At 53.2% G+C, this 26,564-nt stretch overlaps 1 protein-coding gene across 1 annotated transcript in view; it reads right to left on the bottom strand.

The window, feature by feature from the left end:
* The window catches only part of LOC112954065 (deleted in malignant brain tumors 1 protein-like), a 33,704-nt gene extending 7,546 nt beyond the window's left edge, over positions 1-26,158 (bottom strand). Inside the window, exons 1-14 of the mRNA XM_026047213.1 lie at positions 26,037-26,158; positions 24,575-24,904; positions 23,319-23,666; positions 22,323-22,652; positions 21,189-21,518; positions 19,904-20,419; positions 19,611-19,730; positions 15,534-15,740; positions 12,216-12,554; positions 11,479-11,808; positions 10,337-10,666; positions 9,432-9,755; positions 8,546-8,875; positions 7,397-7,726 (exon numbers count right to left, since the gene is read on the bottom strand). Of these exons, the coding sequence (XP_025902998.1) occupies positions 7,397-7,726; positions 8,546-8,875; positions 9,432-9,755; positions 10,337-10,666; positions 11,479-11,808; positions 12,216-12,554; positions 15,534-15,740; positions 19,611-19,730; positions 19,904-20,419; positions 21,189-21,518; positions 22,323-22,652; positions 23,319-23,666; positions 24,575-24,904; positions 26,037-26,130 (4,258 nt within the window). The 5' untranslated portion in view covers positions 26,131-26,158. The remainder of the gene's footprint in view (positions 1-7,396; positions 7,727-8,545; positions 8,876-9,431; positions 9,756-10,336; positions 10,667-11,478; positions 11,809-12,215; positions 12,555-15,533; positions 15,741-19,610; positions 19,731-19,903; positions 20,420-21,188; positions 21,519-22,322; positions 22,653-23,318; positions 23,667-24,574; positions 24,905-26,036) is intronic.
* Between the last annotated feature and the right edge of the window lie 406 nt (positions 26,159-26,564).

Genomic DNA, 26,564 nt, shown 5'->3' with positions numbered 1-26,564 from the left:
AGCCGTCATCACACACGGTTCCCCACCGCTCGTTGTGAAGCACCTCCACTCTCCCGGCACAGCGGTTCGGGCCTCCCACCAGCCGCAGGTTGGAGGATGGTGCCGTGTCCGACCCTGCAAACACAGCAATGTGGAAGACGTCCTTAGAGAACTTCTTGCCCACCTGAGTCTCCCTGCTTCCAACACAGCTCCTTGTCTCTATGCTGGACCCCCTCTAGAAGCTCCACGTCCCTCTTATCCTGAGGAGCCCAGAACTGCCCACAATACTGTGAGTGCAGCCTCACCAGAACTGAGTAGAGGGGAGGATCCCCTCCCTCGCCCTGCTGGCCACACTTCTCTTGATGCAGGCCGATATCCCATGGGCCTTCTTGGCCACGAGGGCACATTGCTGGCTCATGGTTAACCTCTTGTCCACCAGCACTTCCAGATCCCTCTCCATAGAGCTCCTTTCCAGCAGGTCAACCCCTAATCTGTCCTAATGCCTGGAATTGTTCCTCCCCAAGTGAAGGACCCTGTGGTTTCCCTTGTTGAACCTCATGAGATTCCTCTCTGCCCAACTCTCCAGCCTGTCCAGGTCCCTCTGAATGGCAGCACAGCCGTCCAGAGTGTTGGCCACTCCACCAAGTTGGGGATCCTCTGTAAACTTCCTCAGGGTGCCCTCTGTGCCCTCGTCAAAGTCCTTTGTGAGCAAGTCGAACAGCACCGGACTGAGTACTGATCCCTGAGGGGACACCACTGGCCACAGGTCTCCATCTAGATTCAGTCCCGTTTATGATGACCCTCTGAGCTCTGCCATCCAGCCAGTTCTCCATCCACCTCACTATCCACTCACGTAACCCACGCTTCCACAGCTCCTCTATGAGGAGGGTAGTGGAGGCGGTCTCAAAAGCCTTGCTGAAGTCAAGGTAGACAACATCCTCTGCTCTCCTCCCATCCATCCAGACAGCCATCCCTTCATTGAAGGCTACCAGGTTGGTCAAACACAACTTGCCCCTGGTGAATCATTGCTGACTACTTCTGATCATCTTCTTTTCTTTCATCACATGCCTAGAGATGGTCTCTGGGATGGGATTTTGCAGGACTGTGGGTTACCTGAGCACACCACACCAGCGTCTTCTCCATGGTTGCAGTTATTCTGCCCCCACGGGCGGGACCTGCACTGGGAGAGGGCACCTTCATTCCCCATACAGGTCACGTCGTCCAACCAGATGGGTCCTGAGCCTTGCCCAAAGTGAGCCCCGATGGGGGCGGACTCGGCCCTCCCGCAGCCCAGCTGCCTGCACACCACCATGGCATCGCTGAGCTTCCAGCCGTCATCACACACGGTTCCCCACCGCTCGTTGTGAAGCACCTCCACTCTCCCGGCACAGCGGTTCGGGCCTCCCACCAGCCGCAGGTTGGAGAATGGTGCCGTGTCCAACCCTGCAAACACAGGAATTTGGAAGACGTCCTTAGAGAACTTCTTGCCCACCTGAGTCTCCCTGCTTCCAACACAGCTCCTTGTCTCTTCCTTCAGGCAGAGAATCCTAAAATCATAGAATCCTTAAGGTTGGAAGCAACCTTTAGAGATGATCTAGTTCAACCATCTAGCAATCCAGAGCAAGTCCTCTGCCAAAGCTGCCCTTCTAGTGAAGAACTCCGGAGAGGAACTCTCAAGTGTGAGTCATGACACATAGATCCTGGCTGCCCTTTGTGCTGGATGGGGCCATGACGTCCGAGAGAACTCAGAGGAGTTCTCTTGGAGTTCTATGAATCAACCCAAGACAATCCGAGGTAGTGCCAATCCTCCAGCCCCTGGATACCACATTTTGGGGCACTGTGACTCACCTGCGCACACCACACTAGCATCTTCTCCATGGTTGCAGTTACTTTGTCCCCATGGGCGGGCGCGGCACTGGGAGAGGGCAATTTCGGTCCCAGCACAGCTCACGTCATCCAGCCAGATGGGTCCAGATCCTTGTCCAAAGTGAGACATGCCGGGGGCTGAGTCCGCCCGCCCGCAGCCCAACTGCTGGCACACCACCATGGCATCGTTTAGGTCCCAGGAGTCATCACACACGGTTCCCCACTGGCCGTCATAAAGGACTTCTACTCTCCCAGCGCAGCGATTCGGGCCGTTCGCTAGTCGCAGATCAGGTGAAGTCAAGTTTCCTGCATTTGCAAAAAAAAAACGTAATTATCGACGTGCAGTAATTCCTCGTGAGTGCTCGCTAGTGCCTCTTGGTGGCAGAAGAGCCTCCAAGGACTCAGTTCCACCTCATCCCATTTAACATGCCCCATGCAGATACCCCTGGATGGGGAGCGCGGAGGAGGCCAGCCTCAACATTAAAGGAAGAACATTGTCATGGCCAGACATTGCCCTTCTATTGAAGGAATAGGCCACGCACTTTGCTGGACAGGACATCTGGTTTGGGGTGCTCCATGTTGCAATGAAAACCAGGGGTGGAAGAGTCAAATTGGAGATAGCTGCGAAAGGAGCACTCCTAAGCACAGCATGTGCTCTGGAGAGACCTTAGACCCTGGCCTAGACACCACATTCATCTCTGCTTTGGAGGCTGCCTCTTACCTAGGCACATCACACCTGCATCTTCTCCGTGGTGGCAATTGTGGACGCCCCAAGGCTTTGCTTTGCACTCCAAGAAGTCCGTCTCCGTTCCTTTGCAGCTCACGTCGTCCAGCCAGATACGGTTCGATCCCCACCCGAAACGAGCCGAGCCTGGGGCTGAGATCGCCGTCCCGCAGCCCAGCTGCCGACACACCACCATGGCGTCGTTTATATCCCAGTTATCATCGCAGACCGTCCCCCACTCGTGGTTATAAAACACCTCAACTCTCCCGGCACACTCATTCATACCATCCACCAGCCGAAGCTTAGAAGTATTGGAAATCCCTGATCCTGAAAAATAAAAAACACGGAAAAACACATGGTTAGGAATGTTCTCATACATCTTCAAGCCGGTTAGGCTGGAGAATGCAGAACGTATCTGCAACAGGTTTGAATGGTGTTGACACCCGGAGCTTCCAGAGACTTTCTGCGTCCTTGCAGGGACTGCAGATCTGCTTTCGGGGCAGAAGGGACATCCCTTTAACCTGCTGCAGCCCGAGGGGATACGACATATTGGCTGCCCACCAGTTCAGAGGTAGGAACGGGAGAAAACACATGAATCTCTATTTGAAGGACACACTGCTTGCAAAAAATTGTCAAAATATAGTAAGAAAATCTGTAATTTGTCTGCTTTTTTTTTAGACCTTTGATCATATCCAGCTGTGGATGCCAAGGAAAGAGCAAGGAAATGGTGCAACCTTCTTGCTATAGTCTCCCACTCTCTGGCCTCTTGGAGCTCAAGGATTTATTCAGTTCTGGACACTCGAATTATTACTTCAAGTCTGTATCTTGCAGAAATTTGGGATTTTATCTTTCTGCAGGGAAAGCAGGAGATGAAGATTACCTGTGCACGTAACGCTGGCGTCTTCCACGTGATTACATCCGTGTTGGCCCAAGGGCTTGGCTGAGCACTCAGATAGCGTAGCTTCTGTCCCAAGACACCCCACTCCATCCAACCAGATGGGTCCAGATCCTTGCCCAAACAGAGATGAACCTGGCGCCGACACGGCTGTCCCGCAGTCCAGTTGCTTGCACACCACCTTGGCGTCATTCAGATCCCAGTTGTCGTCACACACGGTGCCCCACTGCTGGTTGTGGAACACCTCAACCCTTCCAGAACACCTATCTGGGCCGTTCACCAACCGCAGGTCTTCTGAGCTTCTTGGAACTGTGTCTGAAAACAAAGTTGGGACATAATAAATCCTGTTTTAAATTACGATATGGTTGCTAGCCATGCCATGAGGCACAGAGTCATCCTATTATATTATATCCTATAATATCTTATATTATTTAATATAGGATTATTTGGTCTCTCTGGATGGGGAGTTGGAAACCACCTGGGCTTCCTGCTAGAGCACATCTTGGTCTACAGTTTTATACTAACGTTGTGTAAGGAGTTTGAAGGCATTAACAGCGTTTAGAATGACTGGGTTAGGACCACGCCTTGCAGTGAACGTGGCCACCCAGATGTCTTCCTCACCCAACTGAGCTTGATTTCTTTCTGTATGCTAAAATATTCACTCTCAAGTGACCAGACATGAGGCATGTGCCTCCTAAACCTGTGCTGAGACATTAACATCCATCACCCAGCAGAGAAGGTTCAGGGTTGGAAGGGACCTCTGGAGATCATTGAGTCCAACCTTGCTGCCCCAGCAGGGACCCATTGCCCCTTGTCCTGGCACTGGCCACCACTGAGAAGAGCTTGGCCCCTTCCTCCCTGCATTCCTCCTTCATGAACTTCTCCATGTTAATGAGATCCCTCCTCAGCCTTCTCTTCTCCAAGACCCAACTCACTCAGTCTCTCCTCATACAAGAGATGCTCCAGTCCCTTCATCATCTTTGTCACTCCCCACTGGACCCTCTCTAGGAGCTCCACAGTTTTGCTAGTGAAAAGTCCAGTTTATGCCTTACACTCAGTCTCAGTTTCACAAACATGTCCAGCTTGATCTCCACAACTATTAGAGTGTGTCTATGGGGTGTAGGCGGCAATTTGTCAGAAGATTCAAGCCAAGCCAAGCCAAGGCTCACCATAGCCAAGGCTGGCTGCTCAGAAGACAGTGCTTCCCTTAGCACAAGGCAAACTTACTTGCATCTACAAGGAAAACCTTTTCCCCACAGGGGACCACAGAAGCAAGAAAACATTCTTTATGATTGTCTAGAAAGACGGGACAAGGCAGAACTGGATGAGCATGACCTTCTTGTTGGGGAGCTGATACCTAACTCATCGACACTGACCTGCAGCTTCAGCTGCGGAGCACGTAACACTGGCGTATCCTTCAGACTTGCAGTTCTGGAGACCCCAGAGTTTGACCTTGCATTCTAAGAGGGCCTCTTCCGACCCTGTGCACTCCACAGCGTCTACCCAGATCAGGGAAGATTCGTTTCCAAACTGGGAAGAGTGAGCGACTGAGTGCGCCGGCCCACAGCCCAGCTGCCTGCACACCACGTGGGCTTCAATCAGGTCCCAGCCGTCTTCACACACTGCTCCCCAGCGCTGGTCGTGAAATACCTCAACTCTTCCAGAACATGGAGACGAGCCGTTCGCTAAGCGGACACTTGCTAGGTCGGCAATGCCCGATTCTGGAACGACAAAGCATGAGCGTGTAAGGAAGTACCTTGTGCTCTTTGAAACCTTTGACCACCAGCATTGGGTTTACTCAAGAGTCTTCTGGACAAGGCTGCACTTACTAAAACAGGGCAGTCTACTGAGGTGTGATGCCAGCTGGCTTTAAAATGGTCAATACTGCCCAGGGCTTGATTAGAATGGTTTTGTAGGACAATAGTCAGTGGACCTTCTAGAGGGATTCAGTGTCTCTTCAAGCGACACATGTGATAGGATTCAGGTTAGCCATGATAACAACCCTAACGAAGGAACGTTCATCCATACTCCTGCCTTTCCTCTTGTGAAGAAGTGGGTCACCATACTAACCTGCCTGGTGGGAATGGTATGTGATCCATAGGAGCTGTGGTGAACAGCACTGTCCAAAGGCATGCCGGGGGCTCTACTGATGATGCAACGATGCCCATCTTGAAGTCATTTCTAATTTCTTGTACTTTAATGTACAAGAAAATGGGCGGTATACACGCTGCCCACTTCCACCAGGACAGGGAAAGAAGGAGGAGAAGGACAAGGAGGAGGAGGAGGAGGAGGAGGAGGAGGAGGAGGAGGAGGAGGAGGAGGAGAAGGAGAAGAAGAGGAGGAGGAAGAGAGGAAAGGGGAACACGGCAAAGGGGGAGGAGGGAGAGAAGGAGGGCGGGAAGGAGCGAGGGGGCTGTGGCAGGAACACTAACCTTATGAATTCTTACTCTGGAATTTTAATTGGCAGATCTATAAGTAAAAACGTACCCAGCTGCAGAGGGCTGCTCCCCAGCCCCAAGATAATAGCAGAACCTTGGAGCACAGTTTGCTCAAGCCTGAAAACAGCACGTTTTCCTCAGGTGGTGTTCAGCCACACCTTAGCTAAGGCCGCTTTGATAGCAAGAAGTTACTCTCCTCCCGATTTGTTCGGGAATAGGGCTTCTCGAAGGCATGCTTTATCTTAAAATCTACTCCTTTTATTGCTTCGCTTATGAGATGTTTCCTACTCCTTTTTATAATAAATTTAGCGACGCAGCAACCTTGAACTCTATTTTTATGTAAAGCATTGTTCAAAGAGCTTCCGAAAATTGTAGCAGGAAAGTGAGAAAGGCCTTTGAAATATTAAGACAAGCTTCATAACTGCAACACCAACTTTCCTTTTTTTTTTTTTCCTCTCTTTCTCCTTTTTTTGCACCAAATTAAGCGCAGGTACGAAAGCCAAGTCACAGTTTCCACTCGGTGCAGATGCCCGTTACTAAGTTCATCGGGTGGCATGTGAGACCCCCAGGCACCGCTGCTCCCCCCCCCAGACCCACAGGCGGTTCTCGCAGGCACCATCACCGCGTTTAAAGGTAGCTCAAGGAAACGTTTGTCCGCACCCTCCCAAAGCCGTTTTCTTTTCCGTTTCGGAGAACTTACTACAACGAAGACAAGCGCCTTGGTAACAAAAAACCACCCTGCACGTTGCTGTACCTCTATAAACGCCAGCGCATTCCTACCCTGGAGAGGAGACCGCCTCTGAACTGCACCTCAGCCTTCCTGCGCGCTACGGGGACCGAAGCAGCAGCAACCTCGGAAGTTGCAGGGAGTTTTAACGCGCAGAAAGCAAGCGACGTTGCCACCGATGCGCGCCTTTAAAGCCGCCGTCCCCGCCGCGCACGAAGAGCAAGAGGCAGCGCTCAGCTCGGCCGGGCTGCTCTGCTAAGCAGCCTCCTTTCCGCCGCAGCGGAGCAGCGGCCGCGGCGCGGGGCGAGGCAGAGCGCGCACCTCGAGCCCGGGCCGCGCTCGGACCGTCTCGGGCAAGGCGCGCAGCTCCGCGCGCGGCAGGAAGCGGCGGCCGCACGTGCCGCGCTCGCCTCGCTCCCGACGGCAGTTCCCAGAAACTTCCCCCCCGGCGCAGGAAAGAAAACAAAATAAATAAATAAATTAAAAAAAANAGGAAAGGAAAGGAAAGGAAAGGAAAGGAAAGGAAAGGAAAGGAAAGGAAAGGAAAGGAAAGGAAAGGAAAGGAAAGGAAAGGAAAGGAAAGGAATATGAGGGATTATTTCCAGTGAAAAGGGTCCTCAGGTTGGCTGGGAGCTGTTTTGCATGACAAGGCTTTATGACCACATGGAAAAGCAGAGTCAAGAGTGATCCTAAGGAAGAGGGTTGGCACCACAGCAATAGCACCAGGCTGCCGCGATGCTCCTGGTTCGGCGCCAGACCACCGTTACCTGAGCACACCACGCTGGCGTCTTCTCCATGGTCACAGCCGTGGACTCCCCAGTCTTTGGCCTTACACTGGGAGAGAGCGGCTTCTGTCCCCGTGCAGTTGACCTCGTCCAGCCAGATGGGGTCCTGCCCCCGACCAAAGAGAGCCCTCCAGGGAGCCGCTATCGCCATGCCGCAGCCGAGCTGCCTGCACACCACCGCCGCGTCCAGGAAGTCCCAGCTGTCGTCGCACACCGTTCCCCACTGCTCCTTATGGAACACCTCGACTCTCCCAGCGCAGCGACCCGGGCCGTCGACCAGTCGGACTGGAGCGAAGCTGGACACCGCCGAGCCTGCAAGTAGACACGCAGTGAGAGCAATCCCAGCACATCCAGTCTCCACGCAAAAGGATAAAGGACCTTCATTTTGGCCCACGACCTGGCAATGCTGCATAGAACGTCAGGGTTACGTTGCTTCTGAATCCACAAAAAACTTAAAATCCCAGAATCACAGAATGTTCAAGGTTGGAAGGGACCTCTAGAGAGCATCGAGTCCAACATCTAGAGATCATCGAGTCCAACCCGACACACTCAGACAGGGAAACCCACCCTCGAGGTCCTCAGAATCTCCAAAGCTGGAAGGGACCTCTAGAGATCATCTAGTCCAACATCTAGAGAGCATCGAGTCCAACCCAACACACTCAGACAGGGAAACCCACCCTCGAGGTCCTCAGAATCTCCAAGGTTGGAAGGGACCTCTAGAGATCATCTAGTCCAACCTTCCTGCTCCACCAGGGACACCCAGAGCATGGGGCACAGGGTGACATCCAGGTGGGTTTGGAGACCTCCAGAGAAGGAGACTCCCCAGCCTCCCTGGGCAGCCTGCTCCAGGGCTCGGGCACCCTCCCAGTGCAGAAGTTCCTCCTCACCTGGAGATGGAACCTCCTGGGTTTCAACTTCCACCCATTGCTCCTTGTCCTGTCCCTGGCCACCACTGAGAAGAGGTTGGCCCCTTCCTCCCTACATTCACCCTTCATGAACTTATCCACGTTAATCATATCCCCAGTGCTAGGAAGAACCTTGGATGGAGGACTTGGAGTGGCTGCAGGAGAGTGGTCGGTGTGTCCTGGCTCACTCTTGGTAAGAGTGAAAATCTCAGGGACTGAAGCTCACCTGAACATACCACGGTGGCGTATTTTCCGTGACTGCAGCTACTATTTCCCCACGGACTTGCCCTGCATTTATTAAGGGCCGTTTCTGTCCCGGTGCAGCTCATGTTGTCCAGCCAGATGCGGAGAGGTTCCGCACCGGCGTAGGCTTCGCCTGAGGTGGACAGCGCCGTCCCACAGCCCAGCTGCCGACACACGACCTCAGCGTCACGGTTGTCCCATCCGTGGTCGCACACGGATCCCCACTGCTCGTCGTGAAGCACCTCGACTCTGCCAGCACAGCGGTTTGAGCCGTTTGTGAGCCGAAGTTGAGCGGGCTCTGCAATAAGAGAGTCTACAAAGGGCGACAGTTACTAATCCCCTCAAACGGGCAGAGATTTCTTTTGATGCTTATCCCAGAACTAATGGGTCTTGTCCACCAAAGGTCACAGTGAGCAAAGGGGAGAGCAGAACACCTCAATACAGCCCGACACTCCTCCTAGGAATGCCCTGCGTCGTGGCATTGCCCAGAGGATGGTGATCTGTACTGGTCCTACAGTGCCCTTGTCCTCTGCAAGACCCCAGCCCCATTCCTTTTACCAGGCTTCCCTTAACAACTTGGCCTAACCATTGGAGGGCAGCCTGCAGAGCTCATGGAGAGAGGAATTGCTGCAGGACTTCATCCGGATGCCTTATCTATGCTTAAAAGAGTAGAACCCACCTTCAGAAGGAACCTGTTCCCACTCAACAAGACCAAGGAAAACAAAAAGACCAAGGAAAACCCATGGGCTGAAGCTAATACTGGGTCTGAACTCAGTCCCACGTAGACTTGCCCTCATTGCACCACCCGTCAACCCTCCAGTTTGCTCCACAGGACACACCCGGAGAGGTGTAGGGGGAATAGGGGTTACCTGAGCACACCACCCCAGCGTCTTCCCCGTGGTAGCAGTTATTTACTCCCCACGGTTTCGCCTTGCACTCGGCCAAGGTGGACTCGAATCCGATGCAGTTGATTTCGTCCAACCAAATCAAGTTAGTCCCTCGCCCAAACTGGGCGTCTCCTGGGGCTGAGAGTGCGATCCCACAGTCCAGCTGCCTGCATACGACCCCAGCATCCAGTAAATCCCAGCCGTCGTCGCACACGGTTCCCCACTGGTTTTGATAAAACACTTCGACCCGGCCGGCGCAGCGACTCGCGTGGTTCACCAGTCGGACCCGGTTGTCCCTGGCGTTAACTAAAAGAGGAGAATTCAGAGAGCGTTGAGCATGCTATACCCATATGACGTAGGTATATACGGCACCTATATGGTCTACGCAGCATGAGCTGCCTGCCCTGCTACCTCTGACGTGGAGTAAGATGGAGCAGCTCTATACAACTAAGAAGACATTGAGCTTGAGAGACCCACAGAGCACATCTAGGCACGGTAGTAAAGCATGGGGCGGACCCCTCAGGTTCAGAGCACGTTGTCCTTAGGAGCTGCCTGCTAACGAGGTGTTTCCCAATCATTAATTACTGTGGAAACGGGTTCATCCCACGTACTCTTTGAGGTCAGCAGCCCCATGGTACCTGTCTCAGCAACAGCTGAGACTTGGGCGAAACGAGGCCACTCAACATCAAGTTGCAACCTTGGTATCAGCTCTGAGGCCTCAGAAGAATGCCCCGAAATTGTCCTGACCATCACGGACCCCCCCCCCCCCCAATACTCATGGAGCCAAAACAAACACTCATGTAGACTGGACTGCCTGCAAGGCAGGGACAGAAAACCAAGATCATGAAGCAAACGTCACCTCCCGTCATCGTTCCCATGATGGTTACCTGAACACACCACACCAGCGTGTGTTCCATGATGACAACCGTTGCTTCCCCGAGGTCTCATCTGGCACGCGGCGAGGGCAACTTCTGTGCCTATGCACTTCACGGTGTCCGGCCACATTCTTCCGGTTCCTTCTCCAAACTGGGAGCTGCCTGGAGTTCCCAGCGCTGCCCCACAGCCCAGCTGCCTGCACACGACTCGCGCTTCAGCAAAACCCCAGTCGTCGTCACACACGGGCAACCAGGTGTCGTTGTGGAAGATCTCCACCCTTCCGTTGCAGTGATTCGAACCGTTGACTAGGCGAACGTTGTCCATGGCGAACATCTCGGAGGCTGCAAACAAGCGAGAATAAACACCCTGGGTGAGCCGTGGCCGTGGATACGCAGGGAATGCTCTGCTCCAGCCGGATGGACTTATGGCACAATGACCGTTCATCTACAACTTCTGCAGAACATCGAACCCTCAGCACCCCTGGGATGAACGCTCTGCTGATGCAAGAGGGGAAACGCAACCTGGATGCAGAGGCAGGAAAGTGGGAGGGTGAGTTAAACTTGCGGAGAAGTTTACCCGTTCCTGACTAATTTTCCCCGAGTTAAATGGACCACTGAGCTTGGTTTAGGTGTCCCGTAACTCCTGAAGGATTCCAGAGGTTCAAATGGCCATTGAATCTAGCAGGAGAGGAGAGCTGTGCTGTGGTTTAACCCCAGGGTCCAGGCAGCAGAGGTCTAAGAAGGATTTTTATGGATAGCCTTCTTCCCTGCACGCTGCTCTTTAGTCCTGCGGAGGAATTCTGCAGAGCGAAAGCTTTCCAAAGGAGACATACCCCAGGAGTTGTGCAGCGTGACCTGATCTTTCCCAAGTCATTGAATCATAGAATCATAGAATGCTTCAGGTTGGAAGGGACCTCAGAGGTCATCGAGTCCAACCTTTCTGCTCACGCAGGGTCACCCAGAGCACCTAGGCTGCGTCCAAGCAGGTTTTGAAGACCTCCAAAGAAGGAGCCTCCACAACCTCTTTGGGCAGCCTGTCCCAGGGCTCTGTCACCCTCAGAGTCAAGTCCCTTTACAAGACCCTAGGAGCCCTCCCATGTTGTGATGTGCTGGAATTGCGACCCCTTGCAGCGGAAGGTCTAACTGGGAATCACCTGAACATATCACCCCAGCATCCTCTCCGTGGTAGCAGTTGTTGTCTCCCCAGGCGCTGGCTCGGCATTCGAAGAGGGAGGCCTCTGTGCCCGTGCAGTTCACCTCGTCCAACCAGATCCTGTCGTGGCCTCTCCCAAAGTGAGCCCCGCTCACGGCGGCGCGCGCCGTCCCGCAGCCCAGCTGCCGGCACACCACCGCCGCGTCCGCGAGGTCCCAGTTGTCGTCGCAAACGGTGCCCCACAGGTGGTTGTGCAGCACCTCCACTCTCCCAGCACAGCGGTTGGGGCCGTTGAGCAGCTGGAGCGGGCCCAGCTCGGAAATACCGGAGTCTGCAAACATTGCGATGGAAAACGTCAGTGGGGAGCTGCAGAAAGCCACCGCTAATAGCGTGTGGATGGAGGAGAAGCAGGCACAGAGGTGCTGCTCAACCTGCTGTCCACAGTACTGCACATGTTGCAGGGCTATCACCATTACAGGATGTTCAAGGTTGGGAGGGACCTCTAGAGATCATCTGGTCCAACCTTCCTGATGTTCGAGGTTGGAAGGGACCTCTAGAGATCATCTAGTCCAGCCTTCCTGATGTTCAAGGTTGGGAGGGACCTCTAGAGATCATCTAGTCCAACCTTCCTGCTCTAGCAGGGACACCCAGAGCACGGGGCACAGGGTGGTGACCAGGTGGGTTTGGAGACCTCCAGAGAAGGAGACTCCACAGCCTCCCTGCACCCTCAGCCCTTACCTGCACACTCAACGCTGGCATCTTCCACATGGTGACAGTTGTGCTCTCCCCATTTCTTGACGTGGCATTCGGAGAGGTCCCCTTCTGCTCCTGTGCAGTTCACCTCGTCCAGCCAGATTTGACCCGTGCCTTCTCCATAGCGAGCCCCTTGGGAGATGGAGAGCACCGCCCCGCAGCCCAGCTGCCTGCAGACCACCTGGCCCTCGGACAGACCCCAGCTGTCATCGCACACCGTGCCCCAGGTCTCGTTGTAGAGCACCTCGACTCGCCCGGCGCAGTGGCTGGGGCCGTTCACCAGGCGAACTTCAACTGCGTGTGGAGCAGCTGAGTTTGCCAAGCCTGGAAGAGGAAGAGGAGACAGATGAAGGTTAGGAGATGAATCCTGAGGAAAAGACTCAGCTGCCCACACATCTGAGATGTCTCCTGCCCGCTACTTGCTCTTTGAAAGGGTTCTGGAGATGCTCTGAACATCCTGGAATTCCTTGGGTACCATAAGGCATCTCGTAGGGTCCTGGGTGTCTATTTTGAGGCAACTGGGCCCTATCTCTGCATGTCTTAGTCATCTTAACCACAGTCACCAACCCCCATCCCACTTAAGTAGTCCTTTTCACAGAATCCCGGAATATTCAAGGTTGAACGAGACCTCTAGAGATCATCTAGTCCAACCTTGCTGCTCCACCAGGGACACTCAGAGCACGGGGCACAGGGTGGCGTCCAGGTGGGTTTGGAGACCTCCAGAGAAGGAGACTCCCCAGCCTCCCTGGGCAGCCTGCTCCAGGGCTCGGGCACCCTCCCAGTGCAGAAGTTCCTCCTCACCTGGAGATGGAACCTCCTGGGTTTCAACTTCCACCCATTGCCCCTTGTCCTGTCCCTGGCCACCACTGAGAAGAGCAAGAAGAGCTTTTCCTGCTCACATAGTAGGTCCTTCTAAACAAGCATTTAGCATTAATAATATAAGGAAAGAGGCAGGTTCAAAAGAGAACACAACATGACATTGCTCTGCAGTGCAGCTGCAAAAAGGACTTTTGGGGAAACTGGGAGAGTCTGGTGGGACTAGGGGAGAGTTTTCCCAGTTTGCACGACCCCCACTGTGATATTGCCTTGGCAAAAGTACTAACACTTAGCAAAAGTACTAACATTTTGCAAAAGTACTAACATTTTGCAAAAGTACTAATGCTTTGCAAAAGTACTAACAAAATGTAGGGGTGCAGAAAGGAGTCATAAGTTAACTGGAAATTGGTAAAATAGAGAGCTTTTCTGGGTCAGCTTAACAAAATGTTCAGGAAACAATGTGACGGCGCTGTGCAAATAATTTTTTCACCGTGGATAATGATTTCCAAAGTGCCCAGATCAAAGATCTGTGCTCAGATCAAACACTGGTTTGCTGCTCCTTCTGTCTGCCACAATGCTGAGTCACAAGTTGCATCAGGAGCAGAGAGCTGCCCGTTTCCTAAACGAGGTGCCCCATACTCCAAAGCTTCAGCAGTGGAATACCTTCTGCTCTTGGTCTCTTATGACCATAATGAAAAGCAGTGGGCAATGCTGTCCACCTGAATTGACATCTACCTTCTAGAGATCTAGAGATCTCCGCTGGATACATATTGCACCTCTGAGTTATGACCTTCAGTGAAGATCTGAAGTGATGATCTGAAGATCTGAACATCTGAAGATCATCTGATCTGATGATCTGATGATCTGAAGATCTGAACATCTGAAGATCTGAACATCTGATGATCTGAAGATCTGAAGATCATCTGATCTGATGATCTGAAGACCATCGCTTCACCTTCAGTGCTGACCTGAAGATGCCCTAGTCTAACAAGCTGTGAGGACTTCACGAACTCAAGAAGCATGGGCTCAGGTGTAGCACAGAAGTCATAGGAGCTTGAAAAAATAAAGAAATATTTTAAAAAACAAGTGATCAGATTATCACTAGGAAGGTGTCTCCGCAAAACCATCCCTGGAAATTCATTTCCAGGATGAGACCGAAACAGATGTATTTTGAGAACTTGGTTTGCAGATTGCCATCTCTCCAGGCTAAAAGCAGTCCTGATTGCAGCCTTCTAGTCCTTTCTCTTTGGCCTCTTTGTTGTCCTTCCTCATTTTGGTTAGAAACGTTGAGGTTTCCATCTGTTCAGCAATAACAAATTAACCACAGAACCGCAACTTAGCAGAGCTGAGATATTTCTTGCAAGTTTTTGATTTTTATTTTGATATATTTCTCGCAAGTTTCTTTTTCGTGCAAGTTTTTGCAAGCAATGCCTTAGCAGGAGAGCATGAAATGAGGTTTCTTGACCAGCCTGGGACACCTCGCATTCGCCAAACGCCTGTGTTTGTTGAACAAGTCCCAAACCAGATGACTGCAAGCAAATTGGAGAATTCTAATTGTTGGATTAGAATTGTTGAATTATTGAAGACATGATCATCATACTGCAAGACCATGGAGCAGGATTTTCAGAAAAGTGGTAAGTTTTTAATAGCTCATCGAAGCAGAAATCCAAAGAAAATTAAAGGAAAGTGTTAATCTTGGAGAAGGGGGTACAAACTGGCCTTAGCAAAAATGGAAATCAAAAGGGTGTCAATACCAACAAGAAAATCAGGGCAATTAAGTTCTTAATTTCGCTTGCTCCAAACGTGATCAGAAGACAAGAACTTTGCACTCGCTGCTCGCAAACACAAAACGCAACGGAGAAGGTGCCCAAATCGAATAGCTGCTTCTTCTCTGAGATGTTGACGTCTCTCTACTTCATTAACTCGACAAGTGTTTGGTTCCTTCTTGTGCTGCACAGCCCTAGCCAGAGCCGAACTCACCATATCCAATGTTCTCCTGGTAAGCAGGGTGCTCAGTCCCCACTTGCTCATCCCTCCATCTCACGGGGAGCTGCCTGGCTCCCCCAGTGCTCCATGGCGTTGAATTTGGCCAGGCGTATTCCATGCTGCAGCAACAAGAAGCTGCCGTGCAAAGTCCTGGAGGAACGTGCAGGGCAGGAGGCCAGTTGAGATGTAGCTTCCCAACGATGGGAATGCTTCCTTCCACTCTTGCAACGCTCACAAGTTTCTGCTCTTTAACTATATTGGTAAAATGTTGACTTTAGAAATAGATGAGCATCACATGGCTTTGAGAATGCAGGCCATACAGCTATGGACTCCACAAAAAACCTTTCCTTCTTTCTCCAGTACCATCGTAAGCCTTTCCTCCCTATCCCAGGCCTACAAATGAAAGGCAGAACCCCGTAACGGTCTGTGCTGTGCTCCATGGAGTGCTGTCTAGAGAAGGACATGCTCCCGTAGTCAGAAACAAAGGCAGACACCACTCACCCCAAAGACACGCCATCAGCAGGAGGATCCCTGCGCTCTTGGTCCTAGTGCAGGTGGGTTGGTCGCCGCCCCAGTGGTATCTGGCTGAGGGATGGAGGCAGCCTGGAATCTCCATGCTCACCATTTCACCGTGGGATGGAGGTTGAACTTGATCATCCTCATAAGAGACACCAGCAGAGCGTCGTGTCCCCCCGGCAAACCAGGACGCTTGGAGAGCAAACAGGGCACTAGGGCACTAGAGAGGGAAGTGATATGAATTCCTGCAGTGAGCCCTCCTCCTGCTCTGTCCCCTCCCCGTCCTGACCCTTCCCCTGTACTTTGCAGTAAACCCTCCTCTTCCTCTGCACCACTCCCATGGACCCCATGACAGCGACTTGCCCCGGTGTGAAACTGTTCCAGAAAGTGACTCTCCGCTCCGTGCCATGGCTCGGTTTTGTCATAGCGTTGTGAAATGCAGAGCTGTTCCAGGAATATGCTGAGCAAACAAAATCCCCCTGGAACGGCCGGTTCTGAAGAAAACGGAGACGGGGCCGAAAGCGCTGAGGTCTTTTCCCAGGAATATCCAGAATCCTTCAATATCAACAATATCCTTCAAGGGGATTCTGCAGAGACAACCCAGAAGATTCAAGCCAAGGCAGTCCTAACTTCCCCTCCCAAGCAGCACAGATCTACCATGCATCCTGCTTATCTACACTAGTCCAGCGTAAGCTGGACAGATAAGCAGCCCAGGGAAGGGCTACTAAGATGATTGAGTGGAGGACCTCTTCTACGAGCAAAGGCTGCGAGATCTGGGACTGTTCAGCCTGGAGAGCAGAAGACTGAGAGGGAATCTTGTCAACGTGTATAAATAACCAGTGGAAGGGTGTGAAGAAGTTGGGGCCAGATTCTTTGAGTGGTGCCCAGCAAGAGGATGAAAGGCAGTGGCACGCTCTGAATCACAGAAAGACCCATCAGAACATGAAGAAAACCTTTACTGTGAAGATAGCTGAGACTTGGCGTAGGTTTCCCGGAGAGCCCCTATCCGTAAAGATATTCAATGGCCATCTGGACAGGGTCCTGGGCAACAGGGGGATAAGAGAGAATGATCTCCAGAGGTCCCTTCTGAGCTCAAATATTCCATGATTCTGTGATATCCTCCCTCGACCTGCTGGCAACGTCCTCCTGATGCAGCCAGGAGCCCATTGGCCTCCTTGGCCACGAGGGCTCTGCTGCCTCATGGTTAACTTGGTGTCAACCAGGACTCCCAGGTCCCTCTCTGTGGAGCTGCTTTCCAGCAGGTCAATCCCTAATTCCTGGGGTTATTCCTGCCCAGGTGCAGGACCCTGCACTTGGCCCTGTTGAACCTCATGAGGTTCCTCTCTGCCCAATGCTCCAGCCTGTCCAGATCCCTCTGGATGGCAGCACAGCCCTCCGGAGTGTCGGCCACTCCACCCAGCTTGGTGTCATCCACAACCTTGCTGAGCATGCGCTCAGTGCCCTCATCCAGGTCATTGATGAGCAGGTTGACCAGCACCGGGCCCAGTACTGATCCCTGGGGGACGCCACTGGCCACAGGCCTCCAACTGGACTCGGCCCCATTTATCACCACCCTGTGAGCTCTGCTGTCCACCCAGTTCTCAATCCACCTCGCTGTCCAGCCATCCGGTCCACACTTCCCGAGCTTTCCTAGGAGAAGCTCTGGAGAGCAGCTCTGTTGAGAGGGACCTGGGCGTCATGGTGGACGACAAGTTGACCACGACGCCAACGGATCCTGGGGTGCATTAAGAAGAGTTTCTCCAGCAGGTTGAGGGAGGTGATCGTCCCCCTCTACTCAGCCCTGGTGAGGCCACATCTGGAGATTGTGTCCAGTGCTGGGCTCCCCAGTACAGGAGGGATGTGGAGCTGCTGGAGAGAGTCCAGCGCAGGGCTACGAGGATGATCAGGGGCCTGGAACATCTGCCCTGTGAGCAAAGGCTGAGGGAGCTGGGCCTGTTCAGCCTGGAGAAGTCTAAGGAGGGATCTGATGAGTGTATACGAATACAAGGGAGGGAGAGAGGAGGAGAGGGTTGACCTCTTTTCAGTGGTGGCCACTGATAGAACTAGAGGAAATGGCCACCAACTGACGCTCCAAAAGTCCCCCAGGAACTCCATGAAAAATTCCTAGACAATGAGCGTGACAGAGCCCTGGAAGAGGCTGACAGGAGAGGTTGTGGAGTCTCCTTGTCCAGAGATCTTCAAAACCCGCTTGAATGCAGCCCTGTGCCACATGCTCCAGGTGACCCTGTGTGTGCAGGTGGGTTGGACTAGATGATCTCTAAAGGTCCCTTCCAACCTTAAGGATTCCATGAGGAAGGAAATCCTACCTGCTTAGGATGGTTGGAAAGTTCTGGAGCACGAATACCAATATGGGCTGTTGGAGTAAGCAACAGGCCAGTAGATAGAGGACAGTCCTTGGTGGCAAATCAGAAACAACACGGAGCCCTTGAAGCTATTTTTATGTGGAAAGCAAATAGTACCAATTCTTGCCTTGCTTGACAGATGGGGCAATTTCTAGTGTAAAAGATGATTTTGCTGAAGTTTGCACTGGACCTGTCTCCTAACGGGTAAGCTGGAAACCCGTCTATGGCCATGGATGGTTCTTGCTACATGAACCGCCCCTGGTGAACCAGCTTCAGCCAAATTTGTAAAATGACTAAACTGACTAGTTTGGGAAACTCATAGGAAGTTAGACTGTCTACTCGAGCATCGTTTTCAAGACCTCCCGAGTCCCTGTTGCAATACCAGTTCCTTTCCTAGCAAGTGATGCTTGTCACTCTATGACCATGGTTGAAGGCCAAAAAGGGACAGCAAAAATTAGGGCCACAAGAAGGAATGGGTGAAAACGAGGCTGAAAATCAGTAGGAGGACAGAAAAAGTCGTGGCGTTAAGAAAGGTCACTGTTTTCATGTTTACCTAAGCCCAAGGAAACAGGTCCTTGTGTCCCCTCTCTGTGGTCAAACAGGCCAATGACAGAGGTTCTTGGCACCATCGGTCGCAGAAACCTGATGAATGTCAAGCTTGGCATCGCTAAATGGCTCTGAGGAAGATATTTCTGTTGGTGCCATGTTCATAATTTGGACTTACATCTGCTCTGGAAGTGAATTCTGCCCCCGTCACCCGCCCTGGTCTCTTAGTGGCCCTGATCTCTTGGTTGACCCATGGCAACTCTTGGTTGGCCGACCAAGGGATGCCACCGTAGGGCCCCTGCTTGGAGAAACGCCAATGTTTGGCTGCTATAAATACTTCATCTACATTTTGCACACAATTTATTAGACAAATTAAAGGAATACTTCCAAACACCCTCCTGGTCCTCAGCAGACTCGAGCCCTTTCATGACATGGAGAAAGCATCCAAGAGAACGGGGTCCAAATTCCCATTTTTTTCCCATAGCCTTAAGCAGTGCTGCCTCTTCCACTTTCACTTCTTCCTTCTGCCTCTTGCACTGCCTCTTCCTTCCTTGTCCCCGTGCCGAGGGCGGCGGGACTCACAAAGCGGAGCACATTTGACTTCCTCAACGCTTTCGCTCCCATTTCTGCTCGGAGATTGTGCAACGTGGGAGTCATTCCCGGAGCACATTGAGCAAACAGGACCTACCAAGAAGAGCAGTGGAGAGGAAGAGCGAGGGGGAGGTGTTGCTGAGCATGGTTGAGGCTAAGCTTTGGAGATTGGGGAAGGTTGATGCATTTAAGTGTCTTCAGCTCAATCCATGTGATGGAATTGGGATGAAGCATCATCTGGGGGAAGAAGTGTCTCCAGTTCTGTCTCCAATCACAAGAGCTTCACAGAAGTCTTCACCGCTCACTGGCGTCCTGGGAGAGCTTTCCTTCATCCACAGGAGCGCGGCTATCTAAGCCTCAGGAGATATCCTCGCGTTGTCCATCCCTTTCACACCTACCGCGTCTGCAAGATAAAGGAGCAGGATGATGCATGGAGAGCACTGTCCCCCAGCCAGGTGCAACTCAAGCGCAGCAAGGAACTGCTGTGCTGATGAGCATGGGAAGCCTGGCTACGTTCTTCAGAAAGACCAAGCCCGTGACACACATTGGATCTTGCTCTTACCCGGGGAGCACGCGTCCCATCTTCCACACCTCATCCACAGATACAGCACCATCAGGATCCCACACAGCACGGCCACCACGCCGAGGACCCCCGCCAGCATGGAGCAGGACTCCGTGAGGTCTGTGGAAAGAGCAGCACTCAGGGAGATGGTGGTGGATGGCGTGTCAACCTCCAGCTTTCAGAGGGCTTTTCCCAAGGAGACCACAAACTCCAAGCTCCCTGAGATGCCTTCTGCTAATTAACCCCACTCTGTTGTCCACAATTGCTTTGTTCAGAACGCCTACATCTTGTCTACCTAATTCTCCCTACCAAGAAGACTTCTGACAACATCTCCCCCTTCCTGCAAAGGATCCTTGGAGATAGACAAGATTCTTCACCCCAACATGTCTTCTCAGTTTGGTGCCTGAGCTTCTCCTGGAAACCAGTTGACCACTGGTGCGAGCGGAGCAGTGCCGGTGCTCCACAAAGGGTGCAGAAGAACTCACCTATCAGCTCAGCACACACCACGCCAGCTGCAGAGCCGTGGTGACAGAGCCCCAGCTCCACCTTGTTCTGCTGGCAGGCCAGGAGGAAAGGCTCTGGGCCCCGGCAGTTCAGCCCTTCCAGCAAGGCCAGGCCTTTGTCCCGACCAAACTGGTCCCCAACGGGTGCAGACCGTGCTGGTCCACAGCCCAGCTGCCTGCAGACCACGTCTGCTTCCAGCAAGCTCCAGCTGGTGTCACACACTCCATACCACGTCGCGTTGTAGAGGACCTCCACGCGCCCCGCGCAGGAGCTTGGGCCGTCCTGCAGCCGCAGCTGTTGCAAGCCTGCAATGAGAACCACAAGGTGTGAGGAGGTCTCCTGGGCCTCCCCGACCTCCCATGATGTTCCATGAGAGATTCATCGTGGCGTTTAGGGAGGGATGATCTCCGACCTTCTCTAAGCTGTTCTTCCAGGTACCTGCTGAGTGCAAACCCAGTTCCAGCTGATCATTAGCCTCAACTAATTAATAATCCACGCCAGACAAAATCAGAAATTGTGTGGAAAATACCGCTAGTGAAAATATTTGGACATTGGATCAGTTTCCCATGGGTGTGATGGCCTGCTAATAACTAAATACCCAGGTTGTACATCTGCCCAAAAACTCTATCAAAAGCCACCATGAACTAAAAGAGTTGCCACCAGGTGAGTCAAAGAACCTCATGAAGCCCCTGAGGCTCGTGGACAAAGAGCTACACGAGGCTCCTACATGAGGAGCATGCATCCTGTTGCATGCTGAGGTCATGGAAGAGGAACACGGTCAGCACAAGGAACCAGACATGGCCAGGAACGCTTGGCAGATCCTAAAAACACTCAGCTCTTGATCTGACTTTAATTTAATCCTAGCCAGGGTATGACAATGCTATTGCTTCTCTTCTGGGTTGAGTCTGCATCATCCTGCCTCGGACAGGATGCCCCACAGCACCTGCAGTGGCAGGACATCTCCACCTAGGTAGCTAAAGACGACCTAAACTGGAATTGCTTCTCTTCCTAACTCCAAACCAACCTGTTCATTGTGATTTCCCATACTGGGTCCCGCGGCACTCACGGGGTTACCTGAGCACACCACACCGGCGTCTTCTTCATGGCCGCAATTATGTTCTCCCCAGCCTCTCAGGTTGCACTCTGCAAAGGTGGATTCGGTTCCTCTGCAGTGGACGCTGTCCAGCCAAATGGGGCCTAATCCTTTCCCAAAATGGGCGGATTCCAAGGCTGACAGAGCCATGCCACACCCCAGCTCCTTGCACACGACCGAGGCATCGTTTAGGTCCCAGGTGTCATCGCATATGGTTCCCCATCGCTGGTCGTGAAGAACCTCGACTCGCCCGGTGCAGTTGGTGGATCCATTTACCAGCCTGAGCGTTGATTGCCCCGAAGCGTCCAACTCTGTGACGAGAAGAAGAGGTGAGTTCATCCATGGTCCTTGACCATGGCTCCGGCCAGGCTTGGAAATGTAGTAAACCACAGGAAAATGAGAACATCCATTTGGACACGCAGCCGGCAGCTGCTAGGGATATGCCAGAAGAGAGGTCCTGTTGCTGGCTACGTTGCCAGGGATGGGTTGGGGTTGTCCAGTTATCAGCTCAGAGAAGAGGGGACCACAACTGCAGAGCTTGGGGCCAAGTGCCTGGCAAAGGGTGCTGGGGTCCATGGTGACTATCAAAAGGAAATGTAGGTGGAACTATCAGAAAGGGAATCATCTGAGGACAAGAGGAAATGGCCTCGGGATGTGCCAGGGGAGGTTCAGCTTAGACATTAGGAATAAGTTTCTCCATGGAAATAAGAAGTCAGTAGATCAGGCTGCCCAGGGAAGTGGTGGAGTCACCATCCCTGGTGGCATTCAAGAAACCCGTAGATGAGGCACTTGGGGACGCGTTTAGCAGACATGGTGGGGACGAGTTTATGGTTGGACTTGAACGTCCTTTTGCAGTCATAGTGATTCTGTGATTCTATGGTTTTAGTGGGCAGACAAGGCACTCGTTCTGTCTCGTTTTGCCCCAAAATCACACTAACACCGTGCTGGCGTCTTGCCGTCTGCACGGACACGGGGAAGGAATCTCCACCGCGGCACTGATGCCGTTGGCTGGAGAAGTTTTGACTCGGGTGGAAAAGGCACCAACCCCTGAGTGCCATAAAGTGTCAATGCTGCACCCAATCGTTACGGTTCTTAGACGCTCCGCTATGGGTCACCTGAGCACACCACACCAGCGTCCTCCCGGTGGTCGCAGTCGTTGGACCCCCAGCGCCTGGCCGGGCATTGAGAAAGGGCAGTTTCTGCCCCCGTGCAGTTCACGTCGTCCAGCCAGACGCGGCCAGACCCTTGTCCGAAGTGCGCCAAGCCGGGCGCCGAGACCGCCGCCCCGCAACCCAGTTGCCGGCACACCACGGCGGCCTCGCGTAGACCCCAGTTGTCGTCACACACCGTTCCCCAGAGGTAGTCGTGAAGCACCTCCACTCTCCCCGAGCATCGCCCCGAGCCGTTCTGCAGGCGCAACTCAGGCAACGCTTGGGTGGCTGCGTCTGTTGAGGGCACAAGGGGGAAGAGACCAAGGGCAACGTGAGGCCACAATATCTGATATTGCATCCACGGTGTCTACGAGAAAGGTGGTGAGAAATTTCCCTGGTGTTTAGAACAGAAAGTTCACACTTGGGTTCACAGAAAGCTGTTGAGGAACATCTAAATTCTGGGTCTCAACAGCACAGGTGAAGGCAAAGGAGCCTTCAGAAGCCTTGTTGTTCAGGCACCATCTGAACCACAGCATCACCACAATGGACTGCTAGGATATGTTCTAAGTTCCCCTAGATAGGTCTCCAGAACCTCATTGCATTGGCTTGGTGATCACAGCACACCACAATGATCTGCTAGAATATGCTCTAAGTTCTCCTGGGAAGGTCTCCAGAACCTCATTGCATTGGCTTGGTGATCACAGCACACCACAATGATCTGCTAGAATATGTTCTAAGTTCTCCTGGGAAGGTCTCCAGAACCTCATTGCATTGGCTTGGTGATCACAGCGGTTTATAATGGGAGGGGATGTCTGCAGACCTCACTGTCACTCCCCTTTCTCCTCCAAAAGGCCCCTTTGGTCTCTGCAGATCTTACGGGCTGCTGGTCACTAGGACCTGGGGGACTGTGGCCTTGCTAGGAGCTGCTCTGAAGGTCCAGTTGACGCCACCACCACTTACCAGTGCACACAACCCCAGCGTCTTCTCCGTGGTCACAGTTGTGCACGCCCCAAGGCCTGGCCTGGCACTCAGAGAGGGAACCTTCCGTCCCAGCGCACTGGACATTGTCCAGCCAGACGCGGCCGGATCCCTTGCCGAAGTGAGCCGAGCCCGGCGCCGCGATTGGCGTCCCGCAGCTCAGCTGCCGACACACCACTTGGGCCTCCAGAAAGCCCCAGTCGTCGTCGCACACGGTTCCCCACTGGTTCTCGTGCAGCAGCTCGACTCTCCCGGAGCAGCGGTTCGGACCGTTCGCGAGGCGGAGTGCTGGGGCATGAGGAGGATGGTCTGGCGGGTGGCCGGATGGGTCTGCAAAAATCCAGGGAAAAATAAAAACCACCATGAAAACGCCCTTGTTGATTATTTCTGGGCCACCACGTGGCCGTTCTGCTGTGCGCAGTGACTGCCCCACGCTTCTTGGTTGCACCTAGTGAGCGTGAGCACGCGGTTGCCTCTGGGTTGGGATGGAGCTGACCGCTGTTTCAGCGGGACCATGGCACATGAGCCCATGAGGAACCTGTGATCTTTCGAGCTGAGTTCCTAAAGATTTGGGGGCAGGAGAAGGGGGAAGGCGTTTTCCCTGGTGCTCATGGTTGACCCCGTCCTCGGTGCACAGGGAGGTGTCGGTTGGAGGTTTGGTGCACACCTGTGTGTCTGTTGAGACAATGTGGGCACAGGTAGAAGTTGTATGTTGACCATTGCCACAAATACGTGTATTTCTTTTAGCTACCGAGCAGGCTGTGGGGGAAGATGGTCTCTAGATCTTCTCAGATCTTTAGATTCCAGAGGAATCTGCAGGAACATCTGCCCTGAAGAAGCTTTAGATTCCAGAGGAATCTAAACATGGAAAAAACATGGAAACATGGGGAAAAAAATCCGTCCCGTATTCTGGTGACATGGAGGAAGAGTCTCTGAAAATCTCTCTCCTCCTGGTTCCTCCCGTGACCACCTGCCTTACTCTTCCTCTTGAAGCATGTGCCTAAATAATAGACATGTTGTCTCTGGCCCGGCCCTCTTCCTGGAAGAAAAAGGCAACCAGAAGAAGAAGCTCAACGTTCTGCTCAACCTGGAGATGGGTTTTTCACAAGGCGCCCCTTCTTGAGACCTTGTGTGGAGCAGAGGTCTCTCGCACAGGTGGAAGATTTGGGTTGGTGCCTATTGCGAAGGAACTGCGTGCTCTGGGAGCTCCGTGACTCCCCACCACGGCCTCCCCTTACCTGAGCACGTCACGCCGACATCGTCACCGTGGTCGCAGTTGCTCTTTTCCTCCACCTTCACTCTGCAGTGGGAGAGCGCGATTTCCGTCCCCGTGCAGTTGACGTCGGAGAGCCAGACGGGTCCAGTGCCGGCCTCAACCTGACCAGGTGTGGAGGCCGAGAGGGCTTGTCCACAGCGCATCTGGCGGCACACAACTTCGGCCTCCTTTAAGCCCCACTGGTTTCCACACACGGTTCCCCATCTGTTGCCGTAAAACACTTCAACTCTACCGGCGCAGCGGTGTGGTCCACCCACCAGCTGGAGAGGAACCCGCTGAGAAGCCGCAGGATCTGCAAGGAAGAGGACACCCAGAGAGGATCCAATGCGCGTGGAGGACAGGAGCACTGGGGAAGGCCATTTTGCTGGTTTTAGCCCCACACAACCTCTGGAAAGAGCCACTTGACCACTTGACATGGCTCTCCTTGGGCTGGGCAGAACAATCAAGGTTCCTTGAACCTCGATTGATGAAAATCAAGGTTCATTTTCGTTAAGAAAATGCTCTGTCGACGGTGTGGGTCTAATGGATGACAGCGCCTGTCTTCAAAGGGATTTGAGGTGGGACTTGGCAGTGTTGCTCCTTTCCTAGGGCTGGGATCAGGCTAGAGGAATTCTCACTCAATTAGATCCCCAATATGGGATCCAGATCCTAGATATCTGCAATAACTGCACCCAGAGCTACGGTCCTTTGGCTTTGTAGCTCTTATCCCAAGGGACATTTCCTTCCTGAGTCATGGGGAACGGGAAGCCCTGGAAAACTGAGAGATGTTGTGAAGTTTCCCGCTCACAGGAACCAGGACCCTCAAGGAAGGCGTGACAATCGGAAGGGGCCTTATCTGGAAGTCAGGGGCAAATGGGGCAGGTAGAAGGTGGAAAAGAAGGAAAAAATAGGGCAAAACTCCCATGTCCTGTCTGCAAGCTGGAGAGCTCCAGAGTGAAGGTCGAGCAAGCTGCTCTTGTTTGTGCCGGAGGAAACGGGACTTTGTGCTCTACCGTGATAAGAGCGCAGAGCAACACGGAGAAGCGGCCAACACAAATAACCCCGTTTTGGTCCTGAGCAAACAGGCCCCGAGCGTTTCCCAACAGCTCCGTGCAAGGGCAGGTCCGGAGGCCACATTCGTTAGACAAGAAGGTCTTCTTCGCCACCAGACTTTTGCTTTGGAGGCTGTCGCTTCAAAGGATCTCTCTGTAGAACCAGCGCGCTGAGGGAGGTTACGGAGCATCGGCCACCGTCCTCTTGTCCTCATCTGTCCACTGCCCTCCCGTCCCAGCCTCGGGATCCAGCCGTGCTGGCCATCCCCCCCGTTCCTGAGGACAACATCTCGCCCTTTCCCAAACGGAATGCTCTCCCGGCTGCAGTTCCTCCCACGTGAGGGCTGGAGGGACCCTGGAGATGCAGGATAACTGGAGGAGAGAGTCACTCACCGTAGAGACAGGCGAGGTAGATGAGGAGCCCAACTCCGGTGTATCTCACATGGGTCTTCTGGAGGGGCAACAGGCAACGTCCGGAGAACTCCATGGTGGTAGCGCACTCCTTAAGGTAGGCAATGATCCTAAGGAGAGCGGAGAGCCGAGCGAGGGGCAGCCGGAAGGTTGGGAGAGCCGGTTTGTCCCCTCCTCTGCAGCGACCTGCCCCGGTCCCATCCCGCCTCCCGGTGGGATCCCTCCTCCCTGCACCCCCTGGGGACGAGCCGGGGTTTGGCGCTGGGTTTGGAAGCTCTCGGAGCGGCCTCGCCGCTGCAGCGATTCCTGTTGGCTTCCCCCTCCCCGGCTTCCCTGTCATATCACATCAATCGAGGTCAATGGCATCCTGGGTGCATTAAGAAGAGCAGGTCAAGGTCTCCAGGTCAAGGAGACAGTCGGTCTCCAGTAGGGAGGTGATCGTCCCCCTCTACTCAGCCCTGGTGAGGCCACATCTGGAGTCCTGTTTGCAGTTATGGGTTCTCCAGGACA

This window comes from Nothoprocta perdicaria, unplaced genomic scaffold, assembly GCF_003342845.1.
Source record: "Nothoprocta perdicaria isolate Ctin4 unplaced genomic scaffold, notPer1 scaffold_482, whole genome shotgun sequence".
Lineage (NCBI taxonomy): Eukaryota > Metazoa > Chordata > Aves > Tinamiformes > Tinamidae > Nothoprocta > Nothoprocta perdicaria.
Note: the sequence above shows the minus strand (reverse complement) of the source record. Positions and strands in the feature narration are given on the sequence as shown.